This window comes from Gossypium raimondii, chromosome 11 (assembly GCF_025698545.1).
Source record: "Gossypium raimondii isolate GPD5lz chromosome 11, ASM2569854v1, whole genome shotgun sequence".
Lineage (NCBI taxonomy): Eukaryota > Viridiplantae > Streptophyta > Magnoliopsida > Malvales > Malvaceae > Gossypium > Gossypium raimondii.
In genome coordinates this window covers 485,113-503,571 of record NC_068575.1, presented here as the reverse complement: position 1 = coordinate 503,571, position 18,459 = coordinate 485,113, and the positions used below count along the sequence as shown (strand labels likewise).

At 29.8% G+C, this 18,459-nt stretch overlaps 2 protein-coding genes across 4 annotated transcripts; both read right to left on the bottom strand.

Annotated features, from left to right (window-relative positions):
- Positions 1 to 6,865: 6,865 nt before the first annotated feature.
- LOC105761782 (histone deacetylase HDT1) lies at positions 6,866 to 10,086 on the bottom strand. Of its 3 annotated transcripts, none has more exons than XM_012579704.2 (8): positions 9,937 to 10,086; positions 9,052 to 9,128; positions 8,737 to 8,962; positions 8,457 to 8,641; positions 8,021 to 8,137; positions 7,832 to 7,922; positions 7,486 to 7,621; positions 6,866 to 7,139 (listed from the first exon to the last, which is right to left on the bottom strand). In XM_012579704.2, the coding sequence occupies exons 1-8, from the start codon at positions 9,947 to 9,949 to the stop codon at positions 7,076 to 7,078; spliced, it is 909 nt and encodes a 302-aa protein (XP_012435158.1). In that variant the 5' UTR covers positions 9,950 to 10,086; the 3' UTR covers positions 6,866 to 7,075. The 3 variants fall into 3 exon arrangements, with proteins under 3 accessions (XP_012435158.1, XP_012435157.1, XP_052478946.1); XM_012579703.2 differs by having other exon boundaries at positions 8,731 to 8,962; positions 9,937 to 10,083; XM_052622986.1 differs by lacking the exon at positions 9,937 to 10,086 and adding an exon at positions 9,769 to 9,796 and having other exon boundaries at positions 8,731 to 8,962.
- Positions 10,087 to 13,687: 3,601 nt separating this feature from the next.
- On the bottom strand, positions 13,688 to 15,830 carry LOC105761780 (iridoid oxidase). Its single transcript, XM_012579700.2, has 2 exons — positions 14,916 to 15,830; positions 13,688 to 14,486 (listed from the first exon to the last, which is right to left on the bottom strand). Exons 1-2 carry the CDS (start codon positions 15,828 to 15,830, stop codon positions 13,860 to 13,862), a joined length of 1,542 nt encoding a protein of 513 aa, XP_012435154.1. The 3' UTR covers positions 13,688 to 13,859.
- Between the last annotated feature and the right edge of the window lie 2,629 nt (positions 15,831 to 18,459).

Below are 18,459 nucleotides of genomic sequence, written 5' to 3'. Positions count from 1 at the left end.
GAAAATTAAAAAATTATTGTTGGGGATTAGGCTGGTGAAGAGATGATCATGGGCTTAGTTCGGGCTAGGACTTTAGAATTTTAGGTTTGAGCTTAGCTTGGCCCAAATAATGGGTTTAAAATTTTATCCAAAATTAGCCAGGATAAAAATGTTAAAACTTGAGCTTGGTTTGACCCGCCTAGATAAAAAAATAAATTTGGGTTGGGTTTAAACTAAAAAATTTATTTGAGGTTCGGCTCGTTTAAAAAGAGGTCTCGGTTTTTTTTTGCTTATGCCCATTTTTGGGCTTATATTTTTGTCCAAATCCTTTCACTTTTCGGACAAATTTTCAAGTTGGGTCAAATGACCTGGCCCATGATTAGAGTTAGGCCGGTGGATTAAATGAGGGTAAAAGAGTAAGTTACAATATTACAATTTCAAAACTAAAACTTTATTTCAATACAAGTTATTATTATTATTACTATTATTATTATTACACCACGAGCTCAATTGACGGTCGGGCTATCGAGTTTTAGATAAGAGTTTTATAAATTAAGTCTATTCGAACCAAATTTGTTTAATGAAGTATTTTATTTAAATTTACTTACAAAACATATAAATATTAATATGAAAATTATTTTTATCTTGTTTTAATACTCCCCATTTTGGCATTGATAATTTCATCATCAAAACGATAAGTATTTGTCTACATTTGATGATGTTAATTTTTTCGAGTAAACATCTGATGATGTTAATAATTCATTCACGATAAAAATATATATTTAAATTGTAAATTATTTAGTTTTGGAATTCCATTAATCAAAGAATAATTAAAGAAATTTCATTATTCACAATAAATTATTTAGTTTTGGAATGCCATTAATCACGATAAAAAAAGACATTGAAAACCTACCATATCTCAAAGCAATAATCAAAGAAACCCTAAGATTTCACCCACCACTCCCTTTCTTAGTCCCTCACATGGCTATGGACTCTTGTAAGATGTTGGGTTACCATATCCCTAAAGAAACCCAAGTTTTGGTGAATGTTTGGGCCATCGAACGAGACCCGAAAACGTGGGAAAACCCGTCGAAGTTCAGACCGGAACGGTTCTTGAAGCTGAATTCAATGGATTATAAGGGTCACCATTTCGAGTTTATTCCTTTCGGGTCCGGTCGTTAGATGTGCCCGGCGGTGCCACTCGCGTCTCGACTGCTCCCGATGGCACTTGGGTCGTTGTTGCATTGCTTTGATTGGAGTTTGGCTGACGGGGTTAAGCCTGAAGATTTGGATATGAGTGAGAGAATGGGGATAACGTTAAGGAAATTTGTTCCCTTAAAGGCTTTAGCAATACCTTGCACTGATTTCAAACACTAAAATTCGAATTGTTAAACTTGTTGAACAACTGCATCAACTGATTGGATTTTTAGAAAAAATCCTATCTTCATTTTAATTTGTGCTCTTATGTGTATGTATATTTAGTTTGGGAATAATGTTTTATAATTGTTGTGAATGATAGAAGACTTCAACTGCATTTTGTTGAGTATTTTTCTGTGTGTCATTCATAGGGTACTCTTCATCAATAAGACAAATTAGGTAGGCTCCATACTTATAGGCATGTTTCCTACTCTAGTCTAGACAAGTGTCTTCATGGTTTCGAGCTCATGCAAATGCAACCTCGCAGTACAGTGACCAAGTCTGATTCGTCAACTTGCGCACTTACCCTACGAGCTTCGTACTTGGGTCAAGCCTGCGAGCTCATTAGGATCTGGCCCAGACCCAAACTTGAGACGGGTTTAGGCCAATGATGATAATCATCTTGACACATTTTATCGTTTTTATTTTAAAAATGAATAAATTAGTTCTTATACATCATATCAAAGAGCACATCGATCTTTTCTGTTAAAAACTGAAGTGATTAACGAAATAACCAAACTGTAACTTATGCTAATGTACAAGGACCAATTTTTAGCTGTAGAAATGGATGAAAGCAAAATGCAAACAAAATAATCCCCTATAATATTTTTACAATTTTATAGCATAATTTAACCTTTAAATGATTGGGGAATTTTTTTCGTTATGGGTGTACATTATTAGGTTAAACTATATTATGTGAAAGATGGATATTTTATTTAGTGGTTGGATAATATCTCAAAAATATGGCTCCAAGTTCTTCTTAGTCATCTCTTAATATTTCTGGGATTTATTTGAAAAACTTTTGTACACTAATTTACACAAATTTTTGTACCTATCTGCTCAAAACTCTTTGCATAAATTGAGGAGTCAATACAATTTGATCATTTTTATCCTCGTACTTTTAGAATTTAAAATTTTAGTATTGACCAAATAATAATTATTAAATTCATTAAGTTAAATTCATTATTTTCAAAATTTGATTAAATCAAATATATTATTGTGTGTATATGTTAGCTAGCTTGTTATTTCCACATATTACTATAAAAAAATCAGTTAATAGATTCAACGATTACAATTTGCATTAAGCCTAAAATTTCAAAATTAAAAAAAAATAGTGGCTAAGAATAATCCACTTAAAAACATGGACTAAATCTATAATTTTAGGCATAAAAAAGGCTAATAGCATAATTTAACTAAACAGATTTAGATGCTACCATTTATTTAGACTAAAATTTCAAAATTGAAGTATAGGTACTAAATTCATAACTTACACAAAATACATTACCTAATAGCAGAATTTGACCTTTAATATGTATATATACACACAATATGATTGAATAAAAATCTCAATTCTCAAATGTCAGTATCATTACCATCATTTCTTGGAAGCTTTGGATTTTGTAGGTACAAAATTAAGCATATAATATCTGCATGTAAAATTGTGATTACGACATTCTTGTTAACAAGGAAAAGAACCAAAACCTTATGATATGCATGTGTATATGTGTGTATATATATATATATATATATATAAACTTTAAATGATATATATGTGTGTGGAGAGAGATTATATATATATATGTTTAAGATTGGTTCAGATTACATAATTCAATTATAGAGTGGGAAAATGTATTTCAATTTTAAATTAATTGGCATCATCGTTATTATAAAAAACAATAATTTTAAGAAAATAATAAAATTTAGTTTTTTTTTTTGTCTTTTTTCTTTACTTAACCGGGTTTATGTTGGTTGATTGAGTCCTCAATCTTTAAAAATAGACCTCTCAATTGAGTGAATTGAGTTGGTTTTGGATTGAGTTAAATTTAAATCGGTTTAATTCAAAGTTTACTTTTTTTTTGAGTCATCGAGGATTTGGATTATTTCAATTTCAAGTTATTCCGTATTAAGATTATTCGAGTTTACCAATCAAGATTCCAGATCGTGTCATTTAAAGTCTGTATCATTTTGAATTTGAAACTCAAGTTCGAGTCATTTCAAGTTGAGATTCAAATAATTGTTGGTTTGGATTATTTCAAGTTTGAGTGATTCAAGTTCAAATCATTCATTGTTGGGTTATTTTTAAGCTTGGGTTAGATAAATTTGGATTATTGACTTTTTATAGTTTAATCAAATTAGATTGAGTTAGAATTCGAAGCAACGAAAAATTGAAGTAAATGCTTAATTTTCATTTTGATTTCATTTTGGGTTTAAAAAGAAAAAAAAGGGGGGGGGAGAATTGAGCCTTAAATATCCTTTAAAATATATTCAATTTGATACTTAAGTTTTTTATATCTCATTTAAGTAACTATATTTTCTTACAAGAGCACAAGTATCACACATTACATGATAACTTTTGGTTTAAGTACCAAATTGAATATTAAAATTAAACTGTGATAGTAAATGATATATTATCCCATTAATAAATGATTAAATATATGTACATGTGTGTGATTGGAGAAAACATCTTTTTCTCAAATGTCAGCATCATTAACAGAATTTAATGGAAGTTTTGGATTTTGTAGGTGAAAAGTCAAGCATTATAATATGGATTAGTATCTGGTAGAGGTGTTCATGGGCCGGGCGGCCCGGCTCGGCCCGACGGCCTGCCCGAAATATGGGAGGGTTCGGGTAAAAATATAGGCCCGAAATATGAGTTTGGGTAAAAAAATGAGGCCCGTTTAAAAAACGGGTCGGGCCTCGGGCACGGCTTTTTGGTCCGGGCCTGGCCCGGCCCAAATATATAATAAAAATATATTTTTTTATATTTTTTAAATTTTAAAAAAATTGGTGTTTATTTTAAAAAAATGGGCCGGGCTGGGCTCGGGCCTAAGAATTTTTTCTCGAGCCGGGTCTGGACAAAATTTCAGGCCCATATTTTGGGCCGGGCCAGGCCCGAACCTACTGTGCGGGCTAAAATTTTTTTATGGACCCAGCCCGGCCCGCCCATGAACACCTCTAGTATCTGGTATTTGGTGGTGTGTTGTTTTTATAAACATTCTTATTGTGAGTTTAGATGGGTAGTATAGTGCGGTGTGTTTAATTTATTTTTTGCTTTATATTATAATATCTAATTTCAGTGTCATCGTTATTTTTTCACTAATCGTAAGTAAACACAACACTTATCTAAATATATATACCTTTAAAAAATTGTTATGTATTTTTTATATATATTTTATGAATTTAAAACTTTATTGATAGTTTACTAAAATTTTCTCTTATAAAAATAGGGATTATGACGTTATTATTTGTTTTTTAGAGAAAATAAAAGTTAAAATAATATATAATATTATTTATATAAACTTATCTACATGAAGTTAAAAAGAATATTTGACAGCTTTGTAACTTTGTTAAGGTTCAACGTAAAAGAATAATCCCAATTGTAATTTAAATAAATATGATTAATTATAATTATAATTATAATTATAATTAATTAGTATAAAAATAATCGGATTCAAAACCGAATATATCTAGATTTAGACCCTAATATATTTGATTAGAATTTATGAATGACGAAACTTGAGTCACAATAAATTTAAATAATCTTCTTCCCATATTATTAAAAATATTCAATAATATGTTTTGTAATAAATATTTAAATTTTTATTTTAATAATGTGTGAAGAAGAAGATTATTTAAAATTATTATTTTAAAATTTATTATTAAAATAAAATTAAAATATTAAGCAATTTATTAAAATAATAAATTATATTAACAATTTATTATATTTATTATTAAAATATTATTATTGAATATTTTTAATAATATGTGAAAAAGATTATTTAAAATTATTATTTTTAAAATTTATTATTAAAATAAAATTGAAATATTAAGTAATTTATTAAATAATAATTTATATTAATAATTTATTATATTTGGTAAGTCTTCAAAATTAGAAATAGTAAAACATAATATTAATTGTGCAGTAGCTTGCGCGGCTAGTAAATTGCTATCAAATTCACTTGTACATTGAGAATAGAATGATATAACTGGACAAGAGTAGAAAAATATTTTATTTCTTTTAAATAAGTATAAAATATATAAAAATAAATAAATAAATTGATAATATTTATTTGATCAAATTATTCAATTAATATTTAATATATAATAGTCTAATACATATAATATATAATATTATTTATTAAATTCAATTAATTACTTAATTTTAAACTGAATTGATAGTTAACTAAAATTTTAAACGACCTCCGACTAAATTAGATCGATTAATCGAAATTAATAAAGTCAACAGATAAAATAAGACCAAGGCAACTTTCTCCATTGACCCTCTGCCATTTGTTAACTTTAATAATTCTATACACCTTTATTCACATGGGTTAACCCCACAAAAGTCATTGTCATGATTACCATATGAATCATCTACTGCCTTTGGTGGAGCATCAACTGTTGGATCAATTTGCTATGATGGTGAGTCTTTTGTCCCATCTCATTATATCATGGGCAGAGTCAAAAAATTTTTTTTTTTAAGGGTTGGAATAAAATTATATATGTTTATGATAGTAAAAGTAAAATTTTATTATTTTTATAGTCTATATATTTATATTTTTTAAAAGATTAAAGTGATTTTCTCATTCTTGGGGAGTTAAAATGTAATTTTATCATATATTAATTTAAAATTTTTTAAATTATAAAAAGACTAAAGGTGAAATTTTCCATTTTAGGGGGTCGGACCCTTGTCAGCCCCTTTACCTCCTCCCCTCCATTATATATCTTTCTCTTTTTTTTTTTTTAATGTAAAAAGAGACTAAAATATCTCATCCCATTATATATCACTCACTCTTCTTGCATGTTATATCCTCCATAGTCCATAAATATTAACTGCAATGTCCCACTAGACTTGCTCATGGGTTAGGCACTCGAAGGCCCACCCGAAATGTGAGAAGGTTTGGGTAAAAATATAAGCTCGAAAAATAGGCTTAGACAAAAAAAATAAGGTTTGTTTTAAAAATGGGTTGGGCCTCGGGTAAGACATTGTTGGTCCAAGCCCGGGCCGGCCCAAATTCACTAAATGCCAAAAAAAATCTACTATTTGTTTCTGTTATTTTAATGATATTTTCTTGTTGTTTTCTCCATATTTTGTTACCATTTCACTATTATATTGCTACTATTTTGTTATTATTTAGATATTATATAACACTTGTTTTATTGTTAATTTTGTTATTATTTTAAAGACAATTTCTTGTTAAGTTGCATCTATATTAATATTATTTAAGTATATGTATTTTTTCAATTATTTTCAATTTATTCAGAAATATTTATTTTAATATTTTTAATATTTTGATGTATTTTAATTTTGGTATTTATCCCTTTACTATACCATAAAAGATGTTTTCATCAAAGGAAATAATAATTAAAACGTGGCATATAACTCAAACACGTGTCTAAAGCTACTTAACACGGTCTATTAACACGTTAAAAGTTAAAAAAATATAATACTTTAAACACAATCATAACATGAGAAAATGATACCAATATGACATAATTTTTTGCTATAGGCAGAGCACAATTTCATTTAAGATAACCTAATAATTTGCAAATACTACTCATTAAACACATAAATCATCAATTATAGTCACCTAAAACATTTAACTAATTATGTTCAATTTGCCCATTCCAGGAATGGTAATAGTTAAACAAAGATATTACTTGTTAGACTGATTGATTTTTACACTGCAATTCCATGTTTTGCCTTGGAATGAGATTGCAAGGCATTTTCAGAGCCAAATGACCTGAAAAAAATTTTCAAGCAAGAAATGTTAATCCAAATTTAAACAAAAATACATTTAATCCATGTACTTGGCAACTTTCCCCATTTTATTCCCCGAACTTCTTTTTCATTCATATTAGTATCAAAACTTGGTAGCTTTTTTCAATTTAGTCCCTAAACTTGGATACACTATGAGATCGTGTCATGTCATCATGCCTTTATGGAAACAAGTTCAGGGCCCAAATTGAGAAAAGTTGTCAAGCTCCAAGACTTGAGTAGGCCAAAAAAATGTTAAGGACCAAGTTGGGAAAAATTGCCAAGTTCAAAGGACTAAATGTTTCTTTATCCCGCCGTAATAAGGAACTGACCTGCCGCAAGACTTGCAAGGGAATGATGAACCGCCTGGCTTTGCGCTCTGATTCACTTGACCGGTGGTAGCCGATGCCTTTCTGGCTTCCTTTGAAGGATGAGGAGTTGCTGTATGTCCACCCACTTTCTTGCCATCTGCATCAAGGATTTTGCAACTCTTTAAGAATATAAATTTTAATTAGAAAAAAAAAAAAAAAACTGTCAATTGAAGAATGAGCAAGAACAGAGAATTAGAAATAGGCGCAAGCAAACATTTTATAACTAATCAAATTTGTATTATGATCCCTCATTAATCATTTATCTATCAACATCTCAAGAAGAGCACATATAGGAGGGGAAATGTACCCGTCTTTTGGGGAGTGACTAGCTTTGCCTTCTTTTCTGGTGCAGGGGTCTTTGTAGCTGACTCTGCAGATCTCTTCTTGCTCGGTCCGGCCTAAGGAAAATCAATCACCAGTAATTAGAATGAGAAAGTACAGACTCAGCTGAAGCCCCTGAAAGTCATGAATGGATAAGCTTAAAGCATGTCTTTACCTTTTCCGTCTCAGGTGTCTCAGGATCCTCATCTGAACTTTCTTCTTCACTATCATCCTCATCACTGTCAGTATCATTGTCACTTTCATTCTCACCATTTACTAACATGCCAGGTTCCTAAAATGATAACTCAGAATCAATAATAATTAGACATAGTATTCCGTCAAAAACTGGATTGTAAAAACAACAACAAAAACAGCTTTATCAAATTAAAAACAATGGCTCCTACCAAGACCAAGCTAGAAACGGCAAACATTTTGTTCAGCAAATTTTCATGTGAAAAAGAAAAAACAATTAGATTCAAGGATAGCTGTGTCCCTAATGTACATAAATCATTAAATGCTAAACACTCTATTCAACTATTCATAATTATGATTCACCATAAAATCGTAAAGAGCATATCAGCTGGTTATGATAATAATTGCTAGACATCTACCTGATCCTCACTGGACATTTCATCCTCGGTAGAAGTATCATCTTCATCCTCGTCATCACTACTATCCTCTGCTTTTTTTGGTTCCACAATCTTAACCTGTTTTGACGTGGTAGGATCAGATATTGTAGCATGAGGCTTTACGGGATTAACTATGGGTTCAGGAAGCTCCTCTTCAGACTCAGAACCTGTAAAGTAAAAATTGAAATATGATTTACATATTTAAATATTACTAACAGATACCAAATAAATATAAAACGCTAGCAGAATGACTTACCACTACCTTGAGGCGTATCAACATAATACCCAGTGAAATAAACACTGCCATTCTTCCAGGTATGGGACAACTCAAATTTACTATGCAATGCCAAATCCAATGGCATCTGGGGGAATTTATCATGGGAAAGTGTTCCGATTACAAACTTTTCATTATTGAATTTGAGATAGATGCAAGCAGTTCCATTTCCTTTTTCTTTTTTGTTATCACTGGTCACCTCACCAAGGGCAGCCTGTGAGTTATATATAGCGACAAAATTAATAGATATATAACTACTGTCAGAACACAATAACTATGGAAATCAGAGTTCCTTAATATAACCTGTGAAATATGCAAAATCCTACTGCCATCATCCTCTAATTCAACCTCAAAGCTCTGTCCACTTTTAACCTCAGCACCTACATATATATTGCCAAATTTCAGAGGATGACAGGTTTTCATGATTCATTAGACCCAAGAACATTGAAGGATGCAATGGCTAATTGAATTGAAATCGCAAATATCAATCGAAAAATATTTGACAAGCAATCATCATTGAGATGTAAAAAACTACAATAACACCAAATGATGAAACGCAATACCAATAGTAGTAGCAGATAGAACATATTCTAAAAGGTTTCCAACAGGGTAATCCAATTCAAAACATCAAATTATAAAAGATTATTTCAAACCCTTAATAGTGTCCAAAGAAATTACGATTTAACAAGGAAAAAAGTTATCATTTTCTTTTTTGCCCTTCAATATTCATAATGAGTAAATTATAGGAAATTTTACAGAGAAATGCTTGAAAAAAATTGTATAAAATAAGTCATTTTCCTTTAATCAGACGTGAAATGAAACTAAGAAAACAATTTAAAAGAACAAAATCAAAATAAATACCAAACCTAAATTCTAATTCAAAAGAGTGTATGAATCTATCTAGGAGAACATGTATATATATAATTCCATGCCGCACCACATACAAAATCAAAGACAAAAATTATCATATTAAAAGAAAATAATTAGCAAAAGAAACAGCCTGAAACATCAAATCCTTACTAGAAGACAGCATCTGAACATACGATTAGCATTTTTCAAAGAAACGTAAATAATCGATAATCAAACATAAATAATCATTCATTTCAACCAATTTCGCTATTGAAACAAAGATTTAAAGAACAAATTTTAACTGAAAGAAAGGATTGTAAGATGTAAAGGAGAATTTACCCCAAAATTCCATTGAAAATGTGAGAGAATTTAAGGTTTAGGGTTTTGTTTTTAAGGAATGAAAATTCAACAGTCAACGACGTAGAGAGAGTGTAATTTCTTCGTTAGTGCGTTGACGTGTTTTTCTTTTCTTTTTTCGGAATAGGAGTGACGAGCGGGGCGAGTCTGTGATTTGGTGTTTCGCGGAGCAGCGTAAAGGATTCTGATGTGGGCGTACTTTTGGGTAATCAAGGAGTTTAGGCTTTTCTGAAAGAATCTGACGGCCCAAATTTCTTGGATCATGTATTTATTAAACCCACCCAAAAATGGAATCAAAATAAATACCAAGCAATTACGTTTATTAACTCGAATTAGAAATAATTTAAATTTAAATTTATTTGTATTTTAAACAACAAAAAATAAATAAATTCTGAATTAAATTAAATTTATTTAACCCGAAATCAACTCAATCCGATGAAGCAGTAAAATAATAAAAAGTTGTTATTTTATTAAATTCATATTTTATTGAGAAAAGAGAATTGGTTTATAAATATAAAATCGAATCTTAAATCTCATATCAATTAAATTAAAATTTCTACAAATTTTATGACTAAGTCAATAACGTGGTTGGCTAAATTCATTTATGTATCTCTTGGTTATATTTCAAAAGATTTAATATATCATTTGGTACCGAGTTTGACACTTTTTTTTTCTAATGTGGTACTTATATTATTGGTCTAATGTGGTACATGTATTTGGCAAAAGTTATATGTTATGGTAGTTAAAGGCAACGGTGTTAACATTTTAATTTATAATGTAAGTGAAATAATTCAATTCAAACCGATGAAATCAATGATCCAAAATTTTAACATTTAATTTTAAGTTTTACGCTGATTGATTCTTAGTTCAATTAGTATAAATATTGTTATCAATGCAAAAGGACGTGAGTTCGAGTACGTTGAAGCGCATTATTCTTCTATTTATGGGTTGAGGACGAGCTATGAGTAATTTTAGACATCGTGTCAAAAAGAACAGACATGATCAAAACTTATGATGAAATTGTTCTAAAAAAAAAATTAAATTTTACATTTCATGTTCGAGTTTTTTACTCTTTATAAATTACGTATGATTTTTTTTAAAATATTTATTGTGACTCAAGTTTCATCATGCATAAGTTCTACTCAGATATAGTACGATCTAAATCTAGATATATTCGATTATCGATCGATTATATTTTATACTAATTAATTATAATTATAATTAATCAGATTTATTTAAATTACAATTGGGATTATTCTTCTACGTTGAACCTTAACAAAGTTACAAAGCTGTCAAATATTCTTTTTAACTTCATGTAGGTAAGTTCATATAAACATTATATATTATTTAAACTTTTATTTTTCAAAAATAATAATAACGTCATAATCCTTATATTTTATAAGAAAATTTTTGGTAAACCGTAGTAAAATTTTAAATTCATAAAATATTTACAAAATTACATATAACAATTTTTTAAGAGTGCGTTTAGATAGATGTTACTTTTACAGTAAAAATAAATACTATAACAATATTATAACGTGAAATAAAAACTAAACTAAATACAAAATATTGTACCGCACGGTACCTCACTAACTATCCAAACCCACTAAGAATGTTTACGAAAAGAACACACCACCAAATACGGTATACTAATCCATATTATAATGCTCAACTTTTTCACCTACAAAATCCAAAACTTCCATTAAATGCTGGTAATGATGCTGACATTTGAGAAAAATATGTTTTCTCCAATCACACACGTCTACATATATTTATTCATTTATTAATGGGTTAATATATCATTTAATATTAAAGTTTGATTTTGATGTTCGATTTGGTACTTAAATTTAATTTTAGTGTTCGATTTGGTACTTAAACGAAAAGTTATCATGTAATATTTGATACTTGTGCTCTTGTAAAAAATATAGATACTTAAATGAGATATCCAAAAACTTAAAGTATCAAATTGAATATAAATGAAGCAAATTTCTTGGATCGTGTTTTTTTGAAAGGATCTTAAGGCTCAATTTTCCCCCTCTTTTTTTTTTCTTTTTAAACCCAAAAATGAAATCAATATGAAAATTAAGCATTTATGTAAATTTTTTATTGATTCGAATTCTAACTCAATCTAATTTGATTCAACCATAAAAAGTCAACAATCCAAATTTGTCTAACCCGAGCTTAAAAATAACCCAACAATAAATGGTTTGAACTTGAAATGACCTTGAATCACTCAAACTTGAAATAATCCAAACCAACAATTACTTGAATCTCAACTTGAAATGACTCGAACCTGAGTTTCAAATTCAAAATGATACAAACTTTAAATGACACGATTTAGAATCTTGATTGGTAAACTCGAATGATCCTAATACGGAATAACCTGAAATTGGAATAATCCAAACCTTCGATGACTCAAAAAAAAAAGAAGGTAAACTTTGAATTAAACCAATTTGAGTTTAATTCAATCCAAAACCAACTCAATTCACTCAATTGAAAGGTTTATTTTAAAAGATCGAGGACTCAATCAACCAACATAAACCCAATTAAGTAAAGAAAAAAGACAAAAAAAAAAAACTAAATTTTATTATTTTTTAAAACTATTGTTTTCTTTTATTACAATAACGACCATGCCAATTAATTTAAAATTCACATAAATTTTACCACTCAGTAATTGAATTATGTAATCGAACTAATCTTAAATTTCGGGCTTAATGCAAAACAAGACTCGTTGAAATTTATCAACTGATTTTTTATAGTAATATGTGGAAAGAACAAGCTCACATAGCATTACACGTACAATAGTATGTTTGACACATCAAATATTGAAAATAACAGAACTTAACTTAATGAATTTAATAATTATTATTTGGTCAGGACTAAAATTTTAAATTCGAAAGTACGAGAATAAAAAGGATGAAATTGTACTAAATCCGCAATTTATGAAAAGAGTTTTGAGTAGATAGGTACAAAAATTCATCTAAATTAGTGTATAATAGTTTTTAAATAATTCCAAGAAGTATTAAGAGATGACTAAGAAGAACTTGGAGCCATATTTTTGAGATATTGTCCAACCACTAAATCTAATATCCATCTTTCAGATAATATAATTTAACCTAATAATATACACCCATAACTAAAAAATTTCTCAATCATTTAAAGGTTAAATTATGCTATAAAATTGTATAAATATTATAAGGGATTTTGTTTGCATTTTGCTTTCTACTATAAAAAAATTAATTAATTTTTATCGTTAGATCAAAGAGTAAACTGGCTCTTCTGTTAAAAATCACATCTATTTCTACATCTAAAAATTGGACCTTGTACATTAGCATAAGTTACAGTTTGGTTATTTTGTCAATCACTTTAATTTTTAATAGAAAAGATCGGTTTGCTCTTTGATCTGATTTATAAGAACTAATTTATTCATTTTTTTAAATAAAGATGATAAAATGTGTCAGGATGATTATCATCATTGGCCCAAACCCATCTCAAGTTTGGGCCTGGGCCAGATCCTAATGAGCTCGTAGGATAAGTACGCAGGTTAACGAATAAGACTTGCTCTCTATACTGCGAGGTTGCATTTGCATAAGCTCGGTACCATGAAGATACTTGCCTAGACTAGAATAGGAAACATGTCTATATGCATGGAGCCTACCTAATTTGTCTTATCGATGAAGAGTACCTTATCGTATAAATAGGCAGACCACACCATCCGAAGGACACACAGAAATATATTTAAGTCCTTTACCACAGTCTTTCTATTATTCACAACAATTATAAAACATTATTCCCAAAGTAAATATACATACACAGAAGAGCACAAATTAAAATGAACAAAGGATTTTTTCCAAAAATCCGATCAGTTGATGCAGCTATTCATAACAAGTTTAACAATTCGAATTTTAGTGTCTAAAATCAGTGCAAGGTATTGCTAAGGCCTTTAAGGGAACAGATTTCCTCAATGTTATCCCCATTCTCTCACTCATATCCAAATCTTCGGGCTTAACCCCGTCAGCCAAACTCCAATCAAAGCAATGTAACAATGACCCGAGTGCCATCGGGAGCAGTCGAGACGCGAGTGGCACCGCTGGGCACATCCGACGACCGGACCCGAAAGGAATAAACTCAAAATGGTGACCCTTATAATCCATTGTATTCGGCTCCAAGAACCGTTCCGGTCTGAACTCTGACGGGTTTTCCCACGTTTTCGGGTCTCTTCCGATGGCCCAAACGTTCACCAAAACTTGGGTTTCTTTAGGGATATGGTAACCCAACATCTTACAAGAGTCCATAGCCATGTGAGGGACTAAGAAAGGGATTGGTGGGTGAAGTCTTAGGGTTTCTTTGATTATTGCTTTGAGATATGGTAGGTTTTCGATGTCTTTTTCTTCAAGGCTCCTCCCATGGTGGCCTAAATGGTTCCTCAATTCAGCTTGGACTGTTTTTAATGTCCTTGGATTGTGTAGAAGCTCAGCCATTGCCCATTCTATAGTGCTTGTTGTTGTATCAGTTCCTGCAGTGAACATCTCCTGGCATATACCATAAAAAAAAGTTTAGGGGCAAAAGGAAAAATTTTGTTTAAGAAAATACTTATATTAAATATTTGATATTAATAAGGATTAAAAGTGTTATTATTCCAATTAACTAGTGCACAGTTAGGACATCACACCCATATATATATAACTTAATTTTAATTATTATAAAAATATATAACTTAATTTCGATTCCAAATTTTTTTGTTCTCCCTTACAATTAATTTTGTCCATGCGAATGGAGGGGTAGGTAGTGGAGTTGGCCCCTCCAAAAAGTTGTTTATATAATCCCAGAAGTCACATTTTAGTATAAAGATAAAATTACATTTTGTCTCCCCAAAAAAAATATTCTTTTTTAGCCCCCTAAAACAAATTCCTAGCTTAAAAGAAAAATGTATTAAAAGGAGTCAATTAGTGTTAACTTACAAAAACAATGACATTGATGGTTCGAGAGGAAAATTTAGAAGGTTCTTCCAAGCCATCACCACGAAACTCCAAAAGAACATCCAAAAAGTCCTTTCTTTTCCCTTCATTTTCTCCATATCCAATGTTTTTCATCCTTTCTTTAATGAATCCTTCGGCAATTTCAAATGCTTTTTTAACATGAAATTGGGTTTTCCTCCTTATACCTTGCGGGTCGACCCGTTTTAGAATAGGTAAAAAATCTGCGACATTTGGTTTACCGGCTAACTCCATCACTTTCCCTGCATGGTAAAAAAATTTTACACCTTTTTCCGATTTATGATCCAATAAATCTTTTGAGAATATGAGGTTTCCTATCAAGTTGAACGCCATTAAGAAAACGAACCGCCCCACATCAATTGGGTTCGTGCCATTTGCACTTGCATCTTGTACGGATTGCAACATTTGATCGATGCACCGTCTTCGAACTCCTCGCATGGCATCAAGACGACTTGTCACGAAAAATTCTGTGGTACACAGTCGTCGTAGCATCCGCCAGTGTGGGCCGTACTGGGATGTTATAAGGGATCCCTCATGGCCGAAATCTCCTTTCATGGCTTCGTAAATCTTCCTGCCAGCTAACACCACGTCATGGTTCTTGAACATCTCACGAGCCACCTCGTTGGACGAGATGACCACGGTGCTCATTGAACCTAACCATAAAGTCATGATGGGTCCATGTCGACAAGCCAACTTGGCAAAGGACACATGAGGTGGCGCCAACCCTAATTGAAATATATTGCCAACTACCGGCCACCATGTTGGTCCAGGTGGAAGTTGACCTAGCTCTTCCAATCGCCGGTGGCACCGCTCTGTCGTTATGGCCCATGCAACCCATAGCAAAAGTGCTATACTTAACCCTAAAATTTCATACTCCATTATACATATATGAATGTGTATATATATGTACGTATATATATATATATATTTGTTTAGATCATATAACAATGGTTTCTCATATTAGGGTAAGCACCCTTTATAAAAGCTTGTAGATTTAATTAGATGACAAAATCATGCAGGGCCCGTAGGATGGGAAACTTTTTGAGAGGAATCTTCATTGCAAAATTATTTAAAAAATAATAATATTTTGGAGTTAATTAATTAATTTATTACATTCCAAGTTGAAAGAAAACAAGAACACCTAATCTTGATTTGATAAGGATCTCTCCTAAAATTCTAAAATTTAATTTTGGTCTAATTCTGATTTTAGTCCCTCCACTATTTTAAATTTAATTTCACTATTGTACTTTGACGTAATATTTTTAGTTGTTGCTATAATTAAAATATTAAATTCTCACCCAAAAATCATGTTCATTATCGATGAATAAAAATGGAATAAAGAAAAACTTTGTTTTATTGGTGCCCCAATTCTATCCATTCAGATAAAGTTAAAATTTTAAAATATTAAATACATTGCCTTAATATATTAAAATATTTTGACAAAGAAATTACGTGCGAATCTGATAGTTCAAATCTTAACAACTTTATGATAAAATTTAATAATAATATTAAATGTAATAATATTGATTTAATGTTAGCTTATCGATGTAGAAGGATGTGGATTCAAGTACGCTGAAATATATATATATATATTTTTTGACCAGACGCTGAAATATATTATCTTCCTATTTATGGGTTGAAAAAGGACTATGTGTAATTTTAAGTAGGGTAAACTATCAAAATAGTCACTTTTGTTTGCCTTAGGTTACATTTTAGTCATTTATGTTAGAAATGTTATATTTTAGTCACTTACGTTATCGTGTTGTAATATTTTAGTCACTGAGTGTTAATTGTCGACAATGGTGTAACTGTAAGTTGATGTGGCACGTTAAATCATCATTTCAAACGAAAATTTTAGGTTAAATTCTACAATTGGTCTCTATATTTTTTTATTTTCAACAATTTAAAATTTTTCTTTTATGTTCTTCTAACTTTTTTTTTCCCATTCTCTTATGCTTCTTCCTTTATTTTCCTCCCTTCTTCATTTCTTTTAACATAGTTTGTTTATGCTTTCCATTTGTAACTAGTCCACAAGCTCGCCTCACTCGAAAAAATTAAATTGTTCAAAAAAATAAAACATAGAAAAACCACGTTGAAAGAAATGGAGAAGGGAGGAAAACAAAGGGAGAAGCATAAGAGAATGGAAAAGAAAGAAAGTTAAAAAAGCATAAAAGAAAAAAATTAAATTGCTCCAAACGAAAAAATATGAGGACCGCTTGTATAAATTAACCTAGAATTTTTGTTTGAAATGATGATTTAATGTGCCACATCAGTTTACTGTTACACCGTTAACAGAAACTAACGGCTCAATGACTAAAATGTTACAACATGATAACATAAGTAACTAAAACGTAACATTTCAAACATAAGTGACTAAAATGTAACCTAAGCCAAACAAAAGTGACTATTTTGGTAGTTTACCCTTTTAGGTATTGTGTCAAAAAGAGAACTACCATCATATTTTTGTAAAAAAGAATTGCTTGATTTTCAGGACCAGAGCTGTAAGGTAATTAATTTTTATTTTATTTTTTGAAAAAGAAACATATAAATTTATTTGTGGTCCTTAAATTTTTTTTTTAAAAACCATATAAATTTGTTTGTGGTCCTTAAATTTACCAATAAATACTTTTTAGTTAATAATTACTAATTTTTATTTCGATTAATGGCGATTTTAATCAACATTTAGTAATAAATCTATTTTATTTACATTTAATTATGCAATATTAATAAAAATAATTGTAAAATGAAAGTACAATGACTTGTGCCACAAGTCAAGGAGGATTAATTAATTAATTTTAAATAAATAACATAAGGGAAAATCATAGAGAAATGAAATTGATTGAGAGTGACATAGTGATAATATCAATGGAAGGGCCGATAGGTGTGCATAAAAATTAATTTTAATTTTATAAAAGAAAAGCTGATTTTGATTAAAACTAAAATATGTCCTCAATAATTGTACTTTGTTAAAGTTTAAAAATAATTTATGTGTTTCAAAATTAAAATTATTTAAAATTCAATATTTTCAATTGGATGATTCACATTGTTAAATTTTATATTCAAATTTATTTAAATGAAAAATAAAAGCTTTAATTTTAATAAATTTACTTGAAAATTAGATTTTTTCTGTTGTTTTTAAATTGACTTCTTTCTTTGATAAAAGTTGGTTCTATTATTTTAAAAATTATGGTAGTTTTAATTTTTGAAAATTTTAATTTTATTTCTTTTAGTTTAATTTTTTGAGTAGTGAATAGATAAAGTCAAATTCATTGAAATTCAATATCAAGCTGCCTCAAACAATCGGTTTAGCGATTCTTCGGATCATTTATGGTGTGAATCACTTCATTTTAACGGCTTTTGCACCTCATATTAGGGGTGACATTAAAGGAGGAGTTTGCGGAGGCTTCGACCCTTTAAAAGAGAATTTTCTTTTTTGGTCTTTTAAAATTTATCAACTTCTAAGTTATTATATAGTAAAATTACACTTTAACATCTAAAAATGATAAAA